General features: G+C 49.5%; 2 protein-coding genes across 2 annotated transcripts; one reads left to right on the top strand and one right to left on the bottom strand.

Annotated features, from left to right (window-relative positions):
• The first annotated feature begins 54 nt into the window (after positions 1–54).
• On the top strand, positions 55–3,009 carry LOC119271718. Its single transcript, XM_037553436.1, has 6 exons — positions 55–230; positions 344–399; positions 486–609; positions 1,485–1,591; positions 2,547–2,613; positions 2,703–3,009. Exons 1-6 carry the CDS (start codon positions 158–160, stop codon positions 2,780–2,782), a joined length of 507 nt encoding a protein of 168 aa, XP_037409333.1. The 5' UTR covers positions 55–157; the 3' UTR covers positions 2,783–3,009.
• Positions 3,010–5,410: 2,401 nt separating this feature from the next.
• On the bottom strand, positions 5,411–6,460 carry LOC119271697 (21 kDa protein-like). The gene has a single exon (XM_037553425.1). The coding sequence runs from the start codon at positions 6,400–6,402 to the stop codon at positions 5,758–5,760; it is 645 nt and encodes a 214-aa protein (XP_037409322.1). The 5' UTR covers positions 6,403–6,460; the 3' UTR covers positions 5,411–5,757.
• Between the last annotated feature and the right edge of the window lie 7,381 nt (positions 6,461–13,841).

Genomic DNA, 13,841 nt, shown 5'->3' with positions numbered 1-13,841 from the left:
TTAATAGCACTGCAGGCGCATTCCCCTTTTTTACGAGTCTGTTGGTAGGAGGCGTATTTTCCGTCTACAAGACTCGCAGGCAAGGAGGCGCCTCCTGCCTGGACAGCCCTCTCCTTCCCCGCGAGCACCGCCGTCGCCGTCGTCGTCGTCCATCCCGATGCAGCAGCGGCGCGGCCGGCCGTCCGGCACGGATGGCTCCGACTTCTCCTACCGCATGGTCGTCGACTCCCGTAAGCGTCCAGCGCCCCAAAACCCCAAACCCGCACTATATTTCTTGTTCTTGTCCGCTTCGGGAGGCCTAATCCAGCCCAAAAACATCCGCGATCCTCGCGCGCCATTGCAGGGTACCAGAGGGTCGCCGACGGCAGATCCCGCCTCGCCCGGCTCATGCTCGTGCAGGTACGGACCGGCGCGCTGGCTCATAATCCTTGTCATCGTTGCGGTTCTTGATCTGACAAGTGCTCGTCGTGGCTTGCTTTCTGTAGACACTGCACCAGGTCGCTGGGGGCGCGTTGCTGTTGCTGTCGCTGTCGAAGGGGACGGAGATAAACAAGTTCGCCGTGCTGTCCTTGGCCGCCGGGCTGCTGGCCATTCTGCTGGGGGAATTTGGTGATGAGTCAATTATAACTGTTTTCAGCTTGTGTTTGCAGATTTCCTTGTCTTTTGCCCAAAACATTAGATCTGAATCTGGTTTTAGTGACAAAATTGCCATGAGATCCTACAAAGCCTTTACTAGTTTCAGTTAAAGAAAGGACTTCATAGTTCAGTGGAAGTCTAAAAAATTGTGTAATTGGTATCACTGAGCTAAAAAGGGGAGCTTAAAACTATGAGTTAAAATTATATAATTGGTGTCACTGTACTAAAAAGTCTATAGACAATCCAGAGAAAGCATTGCCAAGTCGCCGACGATGGTCACAGGTCACTCCTTGTGTAGGACTAGGGAAACTAGGAGACTTCAGTACTTCGATTGTTCTCGTGGTTGTTTTAACTCATGAGCTTCGTTTAGAGCCTTCAAGTTGTATATTGATTGGCATCCATCGCATGAAACCCTTCCTAGTAATTTTTTAGATAGTACTATCCCCACAGTTCCACTTGAACGCTTCAAAGACAATCATGTTAGGCTAAACAAGTATGACTGTATACAGCACACGTTATTATAGGCCTTCCATACCGACAAGCAAATTGCAGCACTGTATGAGCTTCTGATCCTTTTTCTTGACCAGCCCCTACCGTCTCTCGACATATATTGAATAAATGATTAAGGGGTTGTAGGTATCCTAAGTTTACTCCCGCCAAATTGCAAATGTACTTTGTCAGTGGACATCTGAAGAAATAATCTTCAATACTCCATTCGGTTCTCCGCAGTGGGGCATCCTTTTATGCCATTGTTTGATCCAACTACCCTTGTCAGATTGTTGATTGCATTCTAGCTGATCTTGTTGATGATGGTGTTTGAGCTGATCATGTTGTTTGGTGTGTCACAGGGCGGAGGCGGACTGTGGCAGTGTTTCTTCGGTTGTACACAAGCTTGTCATCGATTGCTATTGCATTCTCTGTGACGTGCATTATTCGTTCAGACTTGTTCGTGAAGGTTTGAACTTTGGACTATGTAATTTAGTACCTAAATATTTTTGCAAGTAATATGTGTGAAGTTGTTTCATGTAAGGTTCTGCTTTTTTGCATACTTGAGTACCTCTAAACCCATGAATTCAATCTTCTTCAGCTTCATTGAGATAGGAACCTGCTTTGTCTAGACTGTTACTCGTAGTTTGTAGGCCCTGCATATGCTGTCTAGTCCCACATAATTGACAATTTATGCGCTAGACTTGAATCCAATATATGTGGCAGAAACGTCAATCACCTGCTAGAAGCTGAACAGTTGAGGGGAATTTAAGTCTTTTGTGATGATTCAGCTACAAAGATGTACTATCCTCAATATGGAATGAGAATGACTATATAAAGCATATAAATAACATCAGCAGATTTGAGAAGTTTGATAATCAGGTGAGGAGATAATTAAGCTTATCTGGCAGAAGAAAAAATACATTTAAGTAGTTCCCTTTTCTGTTGAAAAAAGATGTTATGTAGGATTGCCCATTTGCCCTCATCCCATGTGAAAGGTGACTGCCACTATCCACATGGCTGAGCTAGCTTAAAGGGATATCATTTTACATATATAGCTTAATCCTTATAAGTCCAATCAACAATAACACTCGGGTTCACGTATATCCATTTGGCATTTCCTTTCTTTTTCATCCGTTAACTGGCTTTTCTTGTGAGCTAAATCTGAGTTTGCATTGGAATTTGAATTTTTGTAAAATTTTGGATGGCAATTTAAGACATTCATTTGCTAACTCCAAATCATCAAGGCCAGTATTATGCTTTCACTTCACTTCTTTGCAGCAATACAGCCAATGCATTCTCTGTGCACTTTGCAGTTCCATGTTGGCAATTTGCTGCATGTGTTTGTCTTTGTTTAGCAAGTTAGTCAAATTCTTCCTCCAGAATATGAATACATTCATTAACTAGCATCCGGTTCTTTCTAGATCACGAAGCAAAACACAGCAGCCATTACAAGCTATGAGATGTTCGATGTGGTCCGTGTTGCACTTGGTAAGTTATAGATTGCTCCTTTCATCTGTTGACGACAATATATGTGATGCTAACTTCAGGTTTCCATCACCCTTCATTGCTTTGGTTAGGTGTCCTGCTCCAATTGGTGGTCATCGCGACAACCACCAGACTCCTGCAAAACATGTCTCCTCCCAAGAGAACTTCATGAAGGCCATGACATCGTAGCTGTGCCCTATCAGTACAAAGGAATACCGACCGAGTTTTCATACCCGTGGGATGGAATGCTGTAGACCTCTAAAGAAACGGCAATTGGCGCAAAATCTCCATGACGATCATGTGTTTACTTGTTTTTAGCCCCTCTTCTGTTCTCTGACTTGTCAGGAATTTTTTGTGGTGGCTGAAAGGCTAATTGAAGAACTTTTATGTCTCGTTTTCTGTGTGCTGTGTGTTTCTATAAATGTTTGTGATGCCGATGGTTGCCACTGCTCTCTCGGATGCTGACGGCAATAGCAACTGAAGGCGCAAGTTAACCGTTGTGTGGATGATTCTGAATGCGACATGGAACTAACTTGCCCATTCATTGCGTTGCGTTTTCATGCCCTGTGGATTAGAAGTTGACTGGAAAGTGGAATTATTGTTTGGAGGAAATGCGCAGAGGAGCACTTGCTTGCACGGAAGCAAGTTCTTTCTTTCGGCAGCTAGCCCTCGTATTCGTCGTAAAACGGCAAGAGAGGCACTGCAACTGAAGTGGACGAGGTGAGTTTCGTCAGTCATATCACAGGCTCACATGCTGCATGAGGAATCTGCGAGAGGCAAGAGGAGCACTTGTTTGCCGAAGAAGAATCACGGATCAACGTCTGGCGTGTAGGTTCTCTTCCCTCTTTGTATGCCGATAGGGCATGCTTTGGTTGGTTACCAAAAATTGGACAAAGTAAGTTGGCAGCCAACCAAATTTTTGGCTTGCCTGTATATTGGCAAGCCAATGTTTGGTACCAAACCAAGTAGCCACATACTCCCTCCGTTCCATAATGTAGCGCATATAGATTTTCTACAAAGTCAAACTTTATAAACTTTGACCAAGTTTATAGACAAAATTATTTATATCTACAATACCAAATGTATATAATACGAAAGTATGTCTTGTGATGTATCTAAGTACATGTATTTGGTATTCTAGATGTATGTGATTTTCTCTACAAACTTGGTCAAAGTTTATAAAGTTTGACTTTTAGAAAAATCTATATGCGCTACATTGTGGAACGGAGGGAGTAGTATTTATTGCACGGACGTGCCTTTGGTGTTGTCGTCGCAATCTACTATGGTTCTCATGGTTTGTACTTTTGAGTTTTTGACCATCGGTTATCGACCTGCCTTGTAAGGGATGTCACAAGGCGTTTTCACCTTTTCCGGGTGAGTGAATCATGGGCCTCTTCAAAAACTATGAGATTGACCCATCTTATTTAGGTTGGTCTTCTGCAGTTTTATCATAAGAGATATCAAGATACGAAAAATGAAGCTTAGAGATGTTGGCTTTGATTTATTTTTTTACATGTAATGCCAAGTTTATTGTAGATCTTTGTTGTCGGTATTATCATTCGACGTACTCATTTTCCAAAACTTGGCAAAAGACATACTCCCCCTTTAGGAAATAACTTTTGAACTAAAATCACGCCAATTATTTCTTAACCGATGCAATATATTTTAGTATTATTAATTCTTGTTGAAAAGAATAATGCACATCAGTATTGAGTCAAAACTTACACATGTAAATTTTCACAAAATGATATGATGATTGCGAGCTGTATGAATTTACTTCTTTTAATGCAAAATGATATCATTCTCTACCTCGTTTAAATTTTTATAGCAAAAACAATGTTTTTTAAGTCTTCACTTAAAACTATCCCATGTAAGTTTTCACAAAATAGTATGTATGATCATTTGCAACATGTATGAAAATGACTTGACCCATATCATTCTCTTTTTTACCTAGGTCGCAAGCAGTCATATTATCTTACGAAAGCTTACACGGGCACGTTTCAAACCAATACATATGTACTCCCTCCGTTTCTTTTTACTCCGCAAATAAGATTTGGTCAAAGTCAAACTGCACAAAGTTTGACCAAATTTATATAAAAAATATGAACATCTACAATACTAAAACTATATAGAATGAACATATGTTTCATGGTGCATCTGATAATATTGATTTTATATTATGAATGTTTATATTTTTTAATATAAAGTTAGTCAAACTCTACAAAGCTTGACTTTGACCAAACCTTATTTGCGGACTAAAAAAACGAAGGGAGTACATGATCTTTTCGAAAATGTTCAATACATAGAACATGTTTTCAGTTTTATCTATATACCAATATAAAAAGACCCAAAAGGACAGATCCAATTAATCTCGGCCATCAAATCATGTCAATCCGACGACATAGACTGTTTCAATGTCGAGCACTCAACACGTTTAGCGTGCAGTTAATTTCATGCAAAAAATAATACTAATCACATAATAACACGCGAATAATATCATACTTAATATCCGCATGCACTTAATATACTCCCTCCGTCAGGGTTTAGAAGGCACAGTTAAATTTGCGTGCGTTTCCACAATAGACAAGGTTTAGGGCGCATTGCATTTATTTCTAGTAGCTAATTAGTACTCCGTATACTATTTCTATATGCATGCGTAGTGTGAATGCTATTTTTTAGCCCATCTCACAACCAATAGATAACCACCTAGGTCCTAGAAAATTTTCAAGCGTGTTTTCTAAACCGTGACGGAGGAAGTACTTCTAAATTAATGTGCATTGCACGTACACATTGACTAATATGAAGTAAGTTCCAGTGTACCCTGATTCCAAGAATCATCCCCCATGTTTTCTACATTCCTTATTATAATCTCTATACTTTCTTTGCTGGACCAACAAAGCTAGATCTTTCATTTTTGTTCAAGTAAAACGCAGGACGAGCACGCAGATGATGTCGGAGGCCTTGTGTGCCGTGGCCGTGGCCGTACGATCATACCATGAGTCCATGACGACAGGTCACACGTACACGAGATATTTGCACGTACTGTGTACAAGGGAAAACATGTCACACTTCGAGCTTCTAACACGTGGCAATGGCAAAAAAAAAAAGGAGATGAAGCACACACAAGGCATGTATATTTCCCGGCGGCTATGGCGGCGCCGTTTGGTTGGCCATGGCGCCGACGATGCAAAGCGCGTTGGCCGTGAGGTGCAGGAGGCCCGCGACGTGGCCGCGCACGGCCTCCCTGACGCCGCCGCCGCCGGCGGCCTCTCCCCGGAACCCTTCCATGCACATGTCGCCGTCGGTGAGGGCCGCGCTGGCCCACGTCCGCACGCTGTCCACCTGGAACCTCACCGTCCTCTCCTGCGGGTGGCCCTGCTCCGCCTCCGCCCCGACCTGCGCCATGGCCTCCACCGACTGCCTCAGCATGCCGACGGCGTCCCCGAGCATGCTCACGCAGTCCCCCGCCGCCTCCGCCGCCACGGTCGGCAGGCGCCCGGCCGCCGCCATGCCCCTCATGGCCGCCGTCGCGTTCCTCGCGCCGGCGAGCGTCACGTTCAGCGCGGCGCACGCCAGCCGCGCCGGGCTGTCCCCCACCGCGGCCGCGTACGGCGAGAGCGTCGCGTCGCACAGCGCCGGGTACTCCGTCCCCGCGCACCACGCCTTGACGAAGCTCGCGTTGTTGCCGCCGCCCACGCCCGCGGCGGCCGACGGCGCCGCCGGCCGCGCCGCGGCGGCGAGGCCGCACCAGCACGAGAGGAGCAGCCACAGGCAGCCAACGGTGCGCGCCATGGCTCCGGAACGAGCGCACGTACGTGGCTAAATGTGGCAACGTGTCGAACTGTGTGGCGCGGTGTGTACGAGTTTTTTCGTGGAGCGCGCGGGGTTGTGGGGTTATATAGTGCGGGCGCGCGGCCGAGGGGATAAGGGCACGGCTGGCACGTATGGGCGCGCGCTAGCTGAAAAGATCGCCGGTTCGAGCTCGCGGTTCACATGAGTGGCATCCCGTGAGCCAGAGCTTGGTTGGGACGACGTGGCTCATGGTCGGCATGCACGTAACCCAAGCTCGACGTCGCGATCCAAATGGTTACACAAATTTATACGATCTCTCTTTCTCTGCAACTTGCACTGTCGTTGGATGTGCGTGCATACGCGCGTCTCTTCAGGCGCAGACCGCCGCGGGGGACAGGGCTCGCTGTTGCCGGGGCCAGGCAGATCGACCGGTGTATCGGTACCGGATCTGTTTACGTCGATGCCGCCTCGTGTCGGGTTCGACGGGAACGAAATGTCTTTGGCGGCTTGCCTCCTACTACATGATGGCTTAGCTGCATGTGCCTGTCTAGCGAGTCCGGACACTTCTTGCGCCGGTGACCGTGAGCAGCGACCTGGTTGACGACAGCTTCGTCCTTTCCACTGTTGCCACGGTGGCGCGGCCACGGCCCGGGGAGAACCGTGGTTAGAGCATCTCCAACAGCCGCGCAACGCGCCGCGCGCTAAAAGTCGCGATACAGCACCGGGTTAGCCAGCTTTTGCGCGCAGCGGTGCGCTGGCTCCAGTGGCCGCTGCAAATTAAGCGCGCCCACGCCGTTACAGCGGGCGCGCTATATTTCAGTTTTTTCTATTACATATTTGATTTTCTAGATAGTTCTCCTACTACATATTTGGTTTCGTAGATAGTTCTCCTACTACTACTCGTCCGACTCGGACTCTGTCTCAGTGATGTTCTTCTCCGACGTCGGAGCGTAGGCGTCAAGGAACCGCTCGTCGCCGGAGTTCCAGGAGGATGCATCTCCTAGCGCTTGGTTGTATTTAGCGACCGCCTTCCATGTTCGCTTGTCCTCGCGATAGTCGGCTCGCTCCTCTCTCTTCTTCGCCCTCCTCGCCCTCCTCTGGGCGAAGAACTGTTCCTAGTTGGTGTCTTCCGGGAAGCGATGACTCCACAGCGCCATGGCTTGCTCATCCATCTCGGCCAGCCTGAGACGATGCTCCCGCCTCCGATGCTTGCGATGATCCTCGTCAGTGAGAAGCCGCGGGAAAGGCGCCAACTCCTGTGCGCGCTCCCGCGTCGCCACGTCGGCGAAGTTCATGTCCTGACGGGACCGCAGGAGGCGCCACACCGCAGCGTTGTACACGCGGGCGCCCTCCTGGGCGGTGTCGAAAGTTCCGAGACGGAGCCGCATGCCGCCGCCCGACCGAATCTCGGCGGAGTAGGTGCCGGACGGATGCACGCGGACGCTGCGGTAGCCCGTACCTCCCCGGCGCCGAGGCGGCATCGTGGCGCGGTGGTGGCGTGTCGGCGGGAGAGCGCGGCAGGGGGCGATGGAGAGACGGAGAGAGCAGCAAAGGGCGATGGAGAGAGTGGCGGAGGCGCTGCAATTTATAGGCGCGTCGGACGCGGCGCGCCAAATGTAGCGCGCGAGCGGCCGCCTTTCCCCCGCGCGCACAATCGTTTCCCGCGCGCGCTAGTTTCGCGCCATCGCTGGAGCGCGCGAAAACGTCCCGCGCGCGCTATAAAGCCAATTTACCACGCGCACGCGTCTTTTGGCGCGGCTGTTGAAGATGCTCTTAGGCAGATAATAGTGGGAAGTAATTTAAACTAGTGTCATGCATATGACACTTGTATAAGTTATAACCTTCATAGTGCAAAGTAATATAGAAGTAGTGTTATACTATATGGCTTCATTTAATAGTTTGTAGACTCACCTGGTCTAGGAAAGCGCTATGTTACAGTAACATATTATGTTACTACTTCTCATTAACTACGTGTTACATAAGCGAAAATTTCTCGAAGTTCTTAGACTATATATATATGTAGACTCTTGTATACGTCTGTAATTGTGTTGTACCCTTTGATACCCCTATATAATTAGATAGCTTAACTTCGGGATGCTTTATAATATAAAGCGAGGGAAACCCTTTTTTGGTATAATGAGATAGTCACACCCTGTCTAGGGTGTTGAGTAGTTTCCCAAACTTTATGTTTTATATGGTATCAGATTAGGGTTTCGATGTCTTTCGCTGCCCTTGCCGCCGCCTCGGCCTCTTCCAACGTTGCCGCCGCGTCGGCCCAAACGCCAGCCTCCGCCGTCGCCCCTTCGTCGCCCTTCATCGCGTCCCGCCTGCTAGCTACGGCCTGGCGGCAGCCGCCCGCAAGCTCCCCGATTGGATCGCATCTGGCGGGCCTTCCTTGACCATCGCTTCTGGGCCGCCGGAGTTTCGTGGTCCTGCACCCACGCGTGGTGCGCCTCCCCCGTCGCTCTACGGCGCTCCCTAGTACGGTGCCCCTGCTCCAACCTTTGTTGCCCCGCCGCCGTCTTCGTCTGCCTGGCCGGCCTACGCCGGGCCGTCGCACCCTCAGCCTTATGGGGTGCCGCCATCCTCGCTGGTCTACGGGGTTGCACCATCTGTGCCCCTCGGAGCCCCGGCTGGCTTGGGCATCGGCTTCGCTGCTGCGGGTGCCTACCCCTCGTCGCCGTATGCTGGTGCACCCCTGGCGCTCGCCACCAGCCCGGAGACGGATCCTGTGATGGGCTGCTATGCGCCACCGGCACAGCCTCATGCGGATCATATGGCTGCGCCGTCGTCGTTCTACTTCTCGCACCTCCTTCCGGTGAAGCTTACGCCGGATAATTACTTGTCATGGCGGGCTCAGGTGCTACCTCTCTTCCGAAGCCGTTACCTGGAGGGGTACGTTGATGGCTCCATCCCGTGTCCACCGTCGTATCATCCGGCGTACCACGTGTGGGTGGCTCAGGATCAGGCGATTCTCTCCGCTATCCAGTCATCGCTCACTTCGAGCGTGTCGTCGTTGGTCATCTTCGCCGCGACATCTCGGGATGCTTGGTCGGCACTTCACAGCAGCTTCGCCTCCCAGTCTACGGCGCGTGCTCATGCTATACGCACCGAGTTGGGGGAGACTAAACTTGGCGGTCTCTCCATCATTGAGTACTTCACCAAGATGTCTAGTCTCGCCGACACCTTGGCCTCGATTGGTCAGCCGCTTGGAGATAAGGAATTCAGCACCCACGTGCTCAATGGTCTTGATGATGATTATGACAATCTCATCGAGAATATTTATGGTCGTGAGGCGCCACTTCCGCCACGAGAGCTATATGCGCGTCTTCTTGGTCGTGAACAGCGCATCAAAGCGCGTCGTGCTTCTCCGAGCTTCATCTCTGCCAACGCCGCGACCCGCGGCAAGCCACAGAAGCCGCCGCCGCCTGGTGGGAAGCCGCCCGCCTCATCCTCGCAGGCCCGCGCCGCCCCGCTGTCCATCACTGGCGGTTCCAGGCCAATGGCTTGTTGTCCCTGCTGCGGTGCTCAGCAGGCCTGTCAGTTGTGTGGCATTGAGCGCCACATCGCCTCCCGGTGTCATCGATGCTACAAGCAAGATTTCCTCGGCCTGGGCAATAATGGGCGCACTCCTTCCTACTCCATTGATCCTACATGGTATATAGACACGGGAGCCACGAACCACCTCACCAACGAGATGGCCAAGCTTTCCACTCAGGAACCATATCCCGGTCATGATCAGGTGCACACAACCAATGGAGAAGGTATACACATCTCCCATGTTGGTCAGGCCTCACTTCTTGCACACAACTTTCGCAAACTGCATCTTTCTAATGTTCTTCGAGTTCCCACTGCTACACGTAGTTTGTTATCTGTTCCTCAACTTACTCATGATAATAATGTCCTTGCTGAGTTTCACCCTTTTCGTTTCTTTATCAAGGATCGGGACAAGAGGGCCGTTCTGCTTAGTGGCCGTCTTCGCCATGGTTTATATGCACTTGGCGCACCGACCACACCTCCTCTACAGTCTTCTCCTCAGGCGTTCAGCGGTGTTCGTGTGTCACCTACACATTTGGCATGCCCGCCTTGGTCACCCTGCTATTCCTATAGTTCGTCATGTGCTACATCGTCATGAACTACCAGTTGTGTCCAATAAAACTGCCGAAACAATTTGTGATGCCTGTGAGCAGGGCAAGAGTCACCAACTTCCGTTTTCAGAGTCTAGTCATGTTGTGAAACATCCTCTTGAGCTTGTGTTTTCTGATGTATGGGGTCATGCCCAAACGTCTGTTAGTGGCCATAATTATTATGTCAGTTTCATTGATGCTTACAGCTGGTTTACTTGGCTTTATCTTATTAAGCGAAAATCTGATGTGTTTGATGTTTTTATTCAGTTTCAAGCACAGGTTGAGCATCTCCTTAAGCAGAAAATTATTCATGTTCAATCCAACTGGGGGGGGGGTGAGTATCACAACCTCAACATGTTTTTCAACAAGCTTGGGATTTCGCACCATGTGTCTTGTCCTCATACACATCAGCAGAATGGAACCACTGAACGTAAGCATTGTCATCTTGTAGAAAATGTCCTTACTTTGCTAGCTCATGCCTCCGTTCCGTTTCGGTTTTGGAGTGATGCTTTCTCCACCGCCTGTTTCTTGATAAACAGGCTACCCTCACGACTTCTAAACATGAAAACTCCTCTTGAAATCTTGCTCAATGAAATCCCAAATTACACTTTTCTCAAAGTATTTGGGTGTGCATGTTGGCCCCATTTGCGTCCATACAACAAACATAAATTAGAGTTTCGGTCTAAAAAGTGTGTTTTTCTTGGGTATAGTTCCCTTCACAAAGGGTACAAATGCCTGCACGTTCCCACCAATCAAGTCTACATCTCTCATGATGTTGTTTTTGATGAGAATGTGTTCCCTTTCCATGCACTTCCGAACAACTCTGAAACTTCTATGCCACCTGTCCACTCCACCATATCTTCGCCTGATCAATTTGTGGATGTTGCAAATGCTCCTGTGTTGCTTCCTAATCATACTGCAGGTATTGGACGTGGTGCTCATCTTGAACTACTTGATGAATAGGTGCCAGATGATGCTCCGGAGCGGGACGTGGATCTTTTGCATGGGGCATGCAAAATGGGTGCATCCGCCCCGCGTGCGCCGCCCTCACCCCGCTCAGCGGTAGCCGCCCCGCGGGCGTCGCCCTCGCCCGACTCGGTGGACACCGCCCCGCGGGCATCGCTCTTGCCTGACCTGGTGGCTGGGCCGTCTGCCACCTCGTCCGGCCCAGTAGCTGGCTCACCTGCGCCAGATGGGCTGGCCTCGCAGGGCCTGACGCCTCCCGGTTTGCTGGCTCTGGATGGGCCGGCCACACCTGGCCCGACGCCGCGTGTCTCCCCGGTGCCAGGAGGCTCTGGCGCTGGCTCGCAGGCCCCTTCGGCCTCGCCTCTGATCCCGTCGCCTGTGCCGAGCCCGGCCTCGCCAGCACAGTCGGCTGCTGCTGTTCTTCATCCTCGCACACGCAACCACAAAGGTGTTTTTCAGCCAAAGAAACACACTCACGGGACTATCGCGTGGCTCACGGCTTGCATGGCTCATATTGCGGCGGATCTCACGGCTGAGCCTCACCATTTTCCGGCTGCACTGGGTATTCCTCATTGGCGTGCCGCAATGGAACAGGAGTTTCAGGCTCTACTTCAGAATGACACTTGACACCTTGTTCTGAAGGAAATATGCCCTAGAGGCAATAATAAAGTTATTATTTATTTCCTTATATCATGATAAATGTTTATTATTCATGCTAGAATTGTATTAATCGGAAACATAATACATGTGTGAATACATAGACAAACAGAGTGTCACTAGTATGCCTCTACTTGACTAGCTCATTGGTCAAAGATGGTTATGTTTCCTAACCATAGACATGAGTTGTCATTTAATAAACGAGATCACATCATTAGGAGAATGATGTGATTGACTTGACCTATTCCATTAGCTTAGCACTTGATCGTTTTAGTTTACTGCTATTGCTTTCTTCATGACTTATACATGTTCCTATGACTATGAGATTATGCAACTCCCGATTACCGGAGGAACACTTTGTGTGCTACCAAACGTCACAACGTAACTGGGTGATTATAAAGGTGCTCTATAGGTGTCTCCGATGGTACTTGTTGAGTTGGCATAGATCGAGATTAGGATTTGTCACTCCGATTGTCGGACAGGTATCTCTGGGCCCTCTCGGTAATGCACATCACTATAAGCCTTGCAAGCAATGTAACTAATGCGTTAGTTGCGGGATGATGCATTACAGATCGAGTAAAGAGACTTGCCGGTAACGATATTGAACTAGGTATTGAGATACCGACGATTGAATCTTGGGCAAGTAACATACCGATGACAAAGGGAACAACATATGTTGTTATGCGGTTTGACCGATAAAGATCTTCGTAGAATATGTAGGAACCAATATGAGCATCCAGGTTCCGCTATTGGTTATTGACCGGAGATGAGTCTCGGTCATGTCTACATAGTTCTCGAACCCGTAGGGTCCGCACGCTTAACGTTTGGTGATGATCGATATTATGAGTTTATGTGTTTTGATGTACCGAAGGTAGTTCGGAGTCCCGGATGAGATCAGGGACATGACGAGGAGTCTCGAAATGGTTGAGACGTAAAGATCGATATATTGGACGACTATATTCGGACATCGAAAAGGTTCCGAGTGATTCGGGTATTTTTCGGAGTACCGGAAAGTTACGGGAATTCGCCGGGGAGGCTGCCCCCCAAGGCCTAGTCCGAATTTGACTAGGGGGAAATAGAGAGAAGGCTAGGATGCCACTATTGGGCTTTAGGGGAAAGAGAGAGAGGAGGCTGCCCCCCAAGGCCTAGTCCGAATTTGACTAGGGGGAGAGGCGGCGCCCCTCCTTCCTTCTCTTCTCTTTTCCCTTTCCTTCTCTCCTACTCCTACTACATGGAAGGGGGGAATCCTACTCCTGGTGGGAGTAGGACTCCCCAGGGCGCGCCGTAGGAGGGCCGGCCCTTCCCCCTCCTCCACTCCTTTATATATGTGGCCAGGGGGCACCCCATAGACACACAAGTTGATCATTGACCCCTTAGCCGTGTGCGGTGCCCCCTCCACCATAATCCACCTCGATCATATCGTAGCGGTGCTTAGGCGAAGCCCTGCGTCGGTAGCAACGTCATCACCGTCATCACGTCGTCGTGCTGACGGAACTCTCCCATGAAGCTCTGCTGGATCAGAGTTCATGGGACATCATCAAGCTGAACGTGTGCTGAACTCAGAGGTGCCGTACATTCGGTACTTGGATCGGTCGGATCGTGAAGACGTACGACTACATCAACCGCGTTCGCTTACAGTCTACGAGGGTACGTGGATGATACTCTCCTCTCTCGTTGCTATGCATCACC

This window comes from Triticum dicoccoides, chromosome 1A (assembly GCF_002162155.2).
Source record: "Triticum dicoccoides isolate Atlit2015 ecotype Zavitan chromosome 1A, WEW_v2.0, whole genome shotgun sequence".
Taxonomy (NCBI): Eukaryota; Viridiplantae; Streptophyta; class Magnoliopsida; order Poales; family Poaceae; genus Triticum; species Triticum dicoccoides.
Note: the sequence above shows the minus strand (reverse complement) of the source record. Positions and strands in the feature narration are given on the sequence as shown.